Source organism: Triticum aestivum, chromosome 1D (assembly GCF_018294505.1).
Source record: "Triticum aestivum cultivar Chinese Spring chromosome 1D, IWGSC CS RefSeq v2.1, whole genome shotgun sequence".
Classification (NCBI taxonomy): domain Eukaryota; kingdom Viridiplantae; phylum Streptophyta; class Magnoliopsida; order Poales; family Poaceae; genus Triticum; species Triticum aestivum.
In genome coordinates, this window is record NC_057796.1 from 400,388,942 (window position 1) to 400,395,712 (window position 6,771).

A 6,771-nucleotide genomic window follows, 5' to 3' on the forward strand; every position below is an offset into this window, starting at 1 on the left:
TTACGACATGACCGAGGAGCAAAACGATGCAATATTGCAGGCCGAAGTGGACGCTCATTTTCGACCGAAACCGGCAACGCCGCCGAAGGAGAAAGTGCCTGAGGAAAAGATTGACCACTTCATTCGTATGGCTAGACCACCAGCTCCCAAGCCTGTTGACTCAGACTATGAGCGCCAAATCAGGAAGGCACATCGAGCACGACTACAGAAAGAAGCGAGCTCGAGCTCGAGCCAACAAGCAGCTGTCAAAAAATGCGGGAAAACCGTTCCCTAGCTGGGAGAACAGGCGGCGCAATCGACCCCCCCCCCCCGCTTGTTGTGCCAACAACACATGAGAGTACGCGCGCCCAATATTATTGTGGGCAAACCGTTTACGTTCCCGAGCTGGGCGATGTGGTAATAACCGAGGAGCATATAATGCAGGCTGAAATGCTCAAGATCACTGTTGGACAACTCCTCGATATCGAGCCCATGTCTCCGCTTAGAGAGGAGGAAATAAAACGGAAATATGTCCGGGGCCAACCTTTGGTCGAGCCCAAGGAGGTCAAAAACCTCCCAACGAGAATGTATGAATTGCATGATTGGTACATGAAAATTACCAAGATTTCCAATCGAGAGTCCCTCGTGCTGCAAGTCGAGGAAGATCATTACTTCCATAAGAAAGCTCTGTCCATTGAGTATTCAGAACTATTTTAGTTATTCAATCAAGATGCACTCGACAAATCTATCGTCAGTTGCTATTGTCTGTAAGTGATTTCTTTCTGTAATTTAAGTCTCAAGCTAGCTCTAGTGCTCATTGATTGATCATTAATTACCTGTAATTATATATCCTCACTATATATTCTTTTCTGTGGTATTATGCAGGATGAAGATGTATGAAATGAAAAAAGCTGGACGCTATGGCATTGGGTTCATTGACCCAAATACCCTTAATGAATACACATGAAAATTGGAATGGTGTAGACAAGATGTAGAGAAAAACATGGTAGAGTTCTTGAAGCGCCTCAATAGCAATGAAGATATACTACTTCCTTACAACTTCGAGTGAGTCACACTTTCTTGTACTACAAATTCTATTTTTGCTTACTAGCTAGATGTTAATAAGTGTATAGGGTTTAGGGTTATAGTTGATTAGTGTTATGCACATGCCCGCTTAATTTATACATGCAAACGTATGCGCATGCGGCTTCCACTGGATCTTGTTAGACATTAAAGTTGACGAAGGAAAAGTTGAAGTACTGGACTCACTACTTAAAAAAGATAGTGACTACATCATCATGAAGGGGATAGTCGACAGGTTATTTCAATCATTATGAACTATATCTCGGCCTATTTAGTTCTTCATTTCCTGATATGAACTATTTTTAATAACCCCTTTATTAATTTTCTTTGCTGGCGGGCAGGGCTTGGGCAAAGTACATCAAGGTGACTCGAGGAAAATGGCGACAAAATCTATGTTGGTATCGACCCAAGGTCAGTAATTAAGTAATACTAACTAGCTAGCTACTATCTCTTTAATTCTTGTTTCAATACCATTAATTAATTAACATGCTTGATTAATAATTATCTGACTAAATTCTATTCTCGTAAAGGCCCTGAAGCAGGCGCCGGGGACTGAAGTGTGTGCATACTACGTTTGTGAGAACATTCGCATGATGGCGTCCGAAAGGAGCAGATCTGATAGACAAGACTGGATACGTTTGCCAGAACACTATTCACAAATCTTACATGATTGTCGATATCTAGTCACACAACTAATACACATGCATATTGATCTCCTTCTTAACAGTTCAAAGAGGTGCGGGACCAGCTCCTACCAACAGAGCGCATACGAGCACTTCAAGAGGAAATAGCGGGATTTTTGCTCGGCCAGGTCATAGATCCCAAAGGAGAATACTATTACCCGCTACCGCCCCCATGAACCACTTGTCATCGTGCTCCGAAGGCACCAAGGCAACATGTAGGAGAAATTGTATATATATATACATGTGTATGTGTGAATAATTAATGATAGTTGTGAGACATTCGATTATATATATATATGATCGATTCTACGAGAAAATCTATTTATATATATGCATAACGTGTACAATATGTAGTATCGTAAAATACCAGCAAACAAAAAAGAATTAAATGGAAAACACAAAATTAATGGAAAAATAAAAATTAAAACCAAACCCCCCAAACATTTAGTACCGGTTGGTGCTACCAACCGGTACTAATGGTCTACCAGCACCCGGGCCTGGCTCGTGCCACGTGGTGGCACTTTAGCGCCGGTTCATGCCGAACCGGTAGTAAAGGGGGGGGGCTTTAGTCTCCACTCTTTAGTGCCGGTTGCAGAACCGGCACTAAAGGCCCTTACGAACCGGCGCTAAAGCCCGGTTCTGCACTAGTGTATCCACATGATGAAGGGGTGTCGATAGTCTGAGGCTAATACCCAACAGACATCGCGTAAATGCCTAACATCTAAAGTCAGAGACCCCAACCAAACCACATACTAGGTTTGGGGCACAAACCGGTCCGACGCACTCTCATGTGTCGTCGCCGCCATTTTCCACCAATCCATCTTCACAGCAAACTAACGCACCGACCTTGCCAGTCTTCTCTGCCATCGACGCCACCATGACGCCGGACAACATCCTCCTCCTGCGCGAGTCCATCGCCGCGCATCGGACGCCGAATCTCCACAACGCCACGCCGCTGAGATCCGTCGCCATCAATGTGTAAGATGAAGCGCCGCTCCACCAAAGAAGCCGTCCTGAGTTCCTCGAGCCCGTGTGCACCTCCAAAAATGACGCCCCAAGGGGGAAGCGACACTAGAGAGCCGTCGTCATCCGATCTACTAATCTAGGGTTTTCCCCGGAAGTAGCAGAGAGTGGCCTTGAACTTTTCCACGGTGATGCCTTCAGGAAGGGAACGACGCTGACAACGCCACCACCGCCGGCCTTGGCAATAGCCGATGGCAGGTTTTCACCCAGATCTGTTCGAAGAAACTCCATCTCTCGTGCACGGACCCCCGCCATCCCTGCCGGGACCAGGAAGATCCAGGCCGCCGCTGCCAGATCCTAGAAAGGAGAAGCCCCCACCGAGAGCCGTCGGCCGACCCGGGGAGACCGAGACCGCGCCCGCAGGACCGGATCCGTGTTGGATCCGTTCCCACGCCGCCACCCCAGAGCCAATCCCACGCGCAACCGCCACGGCCTGGCCGCCTGCCCGCACCACCGTCTGGCTGTCGCGCCGCCCGACATGCCTGTCCCACTTGAACGCCACGCCTCCGTCGCGCCGCCGCATCTCGCGCTGCAGCCATTCGTTGGGAGGGAGAGAGGGGCCCAGCCGCCGCCAACGCGCACCGGGCTTCGCCCAAAGAAGCCGTCCTCAGTTCCCTCAAGCCCGTGTGCACCTCCAAAAATGACGCCCCCAAGGGCGAAGCGACACTAGGGAGCCATCGTCATCCGATCTAGTGATCTAGGGTTTCCCCCAGAAGTAGCAGAGAGTGGCCTTGAACTTTTCCACGGCGATGCCTTCAGGAAGGGAACGACGCAGACAGCGCCGCCACCGCCGGCCTTGGCAATAGCCGATGGTAGGATTTCACCCAGATCTGTTCGAAGAAACTCCATCTCTCGTGCACGGACCCCCGCCATCCCTGCCGGGACCAGGATGATCCAGGCCGCCACTGCCAGATCCTAGAAAGGAGAAGCCCCCACCGAGACCCGTCGGCCGACCCGGGGAGACCGAGACAGCGCCCGCAGGACCAGATCCGTGTTGGATCCGTTCCCACGCCGCCACCCCAGAGCCAATGCCACGCGCAGCCGCCACGGCCTGGCCGCCTGCCCGCACCGCCTTCTGGCTGCCGCGCCGCCCGACAAGCCTGTCCCACTTGAACGCCACGCCTCCGCCGCGCCGCCGCATCTCGCGCTGCAGCCATTCGGTGGGAGGGAGAGAGGGGCCTAGACGCCGCCAACGCGCACCGAGCTTCGCCAAAGAAGCCGTCCTCAGTTCCCTCGAGCCCGTGTGCACCTCCAAAAATGATGCCCCCAAGGGCGAAGCGACGCTAGAGAGCCGTCGTCATCCGATCTACTGATCTAGGGTTTCCCCCGATGCCTTCAGGAAGGGAACGACGCAGACAGCGCCGCCATCGCCGGCCTTGGCAAATAGCCGATGGCAGGTTTTCACCCAGATCTGTTCGAAGAAACTCCATCTCTCGTGCATGGACCCCCGCCATCCCTGCCGGGACCAGGATGATCCAGGACGCCGCTGCCAGATCCTAGAAAGGAGAAGCCCCCACCGAGACCCGTCGGCCGACCCGGGGAGACCGAGACCGCGCCCGCAGGACCAGATCCGTGTTGGATCCGTTCCCACGCCGCCACCCCAGAGCCAATCCCACGCGCAGCCGCCACGGTCTGGCCGCCTGCCCACACCGCCGTCTGGCTGCCGCGCCGCCCGACACGCCTGTCCCACTTGAACGCCACGCCTCCCACGCGCCGCCGCATCTTGCGCTGCAGCCATTCGGTGGGAGGGATAGAGGGGCCCAGCCACCGCCGACGCGCACCAGGCTTCGCCCAAAGAAGCCGTCCTCAGTTCCCTCGAGTCCGTGTGCACCTCCAAAAATGACGCCCCCAAGGGCGAAACGACACTAGAGAGCCGTCGTTATCCGATCTACTGATCTAGGGTTTCCCCCGAAAATATCAGAGAGTGGCCTTGAACTTTTCCACGGCGATGCCTTCAGGAAGGGAACGACGCAGACAGCGTCGCCACCGCCGGCCTTGGCAATAGCCGATGGTAGGTTTTCACCCAGATCTGTTCGAAGAAACTCCATCTCTCGTGCACGGACCCCCGCCATCCCTGCCGGGACCAGGATGATCCAGGCTGCCGCTGCCAGATCATAGAAAGGAGAAGCCCCCACTGAGACCCGTCGGCCGACCCGGGCAGACCGAGACCGCACCCGCGGGACCAGATCTGTGTTGGATCCGTTCCCACGCTGCCACCCGAGAGCCAATCCCACGCGCATCCACCACGGCCTGGCCGCCTACCCGCACCGCCGTCTGGCTGCCGAGCCGCCCGACACGCCTATCCCACTTGAACGCCACGCCTCCGCCTCGCCGCCGCATCTCGCGCTGCAGCCATACGGTGGGAGGGAGAGAGGGGCCCAGCCGCCGCCAACGCGCACCGGGCTTCGCCCGGCGGCGCCTTCTGGGGGCGGCGAGGGGAGGGGAGGGTGTAGGAGGTGGCACGGGGTGGAGGCTAGGGTTCCCCTGCCGCCACCCACGAGAGTGACACGAGGGACGAGGGTTTTTCAAATTGGGGGAGAATTTCACTTCCCGGCCTCTGCACCAACTAGGGATGCATACGGCCTTTTAAGTATGAGTATTAGGATTTTTTATCTCGGTTACGCACCGAGCCTAGTCCTCAATAAATGTGTGAGTACCAGGAAAGCCTGGTCCTCAAGAATAAAGAGGAACCTAAATTCGCTTCCGTGAGATTTGAACCTAGGTGTTGGGTTTGTACATCCACTCCCCTAACAAGTTGAGCTAGACTCACTCCCCCAAAGAAAAGCCGGTTGATGGCTTCATCAATTTGAGGTCGAGCCTTTGTGTCTTCTCTCTAAAAAGGAAAGCCCACATGATGGAGATACCACCAGTAGGAAGTAGCCCCCACTTTGCCTCCAAAGCGAGTGTGCCTATCCCTGCAGCAGCTCAGCTGCCTACCTGCAGGCTGCAACTTAGCCCGGCAGCGCCCTTTTTACAAAGTACACTCGCGCAACACCACCCCCCACAACAATGGTGCGCGCTCTCTTATATATACTCCACGACCAAAGCAGAGATTGACAGACACGAATAGCAGCTCGCACAGGCATCAATCCATTAGCTTGAAACAGCGGCCGGACGAACTCATCTCTGATCGACATAGCTGGGTGGGTGGGCATAATCTCTCTCTCTCTCTCATTTACTTCATCAACCATGGGCCGTCCTGATTCGGAGGAGCCGACGTCGAGCCTCGCCGCGCGGCTGGCTGCTCTCCACGACCACGCCCACGGACATGGGGGAGGAGCGGCGGCGCCGACGAGTGCAGGCTCGGCCTTCGACACCAACGTGGTGATCATCCTTGCCGCGCTCTTCTTCGCGCTGCTCTTCGCCATCGGGCTCAACTCGCTGGCGCGGTGCGCGCTGCGGTACGTGGGGCGCAGAGCCGCGGTCGCCGCCGGCGAGGGCGGGGCGACAGCTCAGATGGCCTGCAGGGGCAGCGGCATCAAGAGGCGCGTGCTGAGGAGCCTCCCCGTGGAGGTGTACGGATCCGGGGAAGTCATCGACGACGTGTGCGCCATATGCCTCTGCGAGTTCGTGGACGGCGAGAAGGTGCGCGTGCTGCCGCAGTGCGGCCACGGGTTCCACGTCCGGTGCGTCGACGCATGGCTGGTGTCCCACAGCTCGTGCCCGACGTGCAGGCGGCCGGTGTCCACGGGCGCACCCCCGAAGGGCGGCGACGGCGGCATTGGCCATAACCAGTGTCCCGCGGAGACCGACACGATCACCGTCGTCATCGTGTGAGTTCATGGCGCAACGAAGCATGCCATTGCCGGTACCACACCAAGGGAGCAGAATTCTGCATGCGCAAGCTCTTGTAGAATCATCCCGCGACGGTTTCAATGCTCGTGCTGCATGAAGCTTGTCGCCGCGTCGAGTATATATGATCAAATATTCGAAGTGCTCATTTGCTCACCTTAAATATTTATAAGCGAAGCCTAGGAATCGGCTTATGAAAAAGGGACCAGCG

General features: G+C 55.2%; 1 protein-coding gene across 1 annotated transcript; it reads left to right on the forward strand.

The window, feature by feature from the left end:
• Positions 1-5,957: 5,957 nt before the first annotated feature.
• On the forward strand, positions 5,958-6,545 carry LOC123159687 (RING-H2 finger protein ATL74-like). The gene has a single exon (XM_044577504.1). The coding sequence runs from the start codon at positions 5,958-5,960 to the stop codon at positions 6,543-6,545; it is 588 nt and encodes a 195-aa protein (XP_044433439.1).
• The last annotated feature ends 226 nt before the right edge of the window (positions 6,546-6,771 follow it).

Bases quoted from the DNA above. Each gene is read 5' to 3' on its own strand.
- LOC123159687 (XM_044577504.1), top strand. From the start codon at position 5,958: ATGGGCCGTCCTGATTCGGAGGAGCCGACGTCGAGCCTCGCCGCGCGG.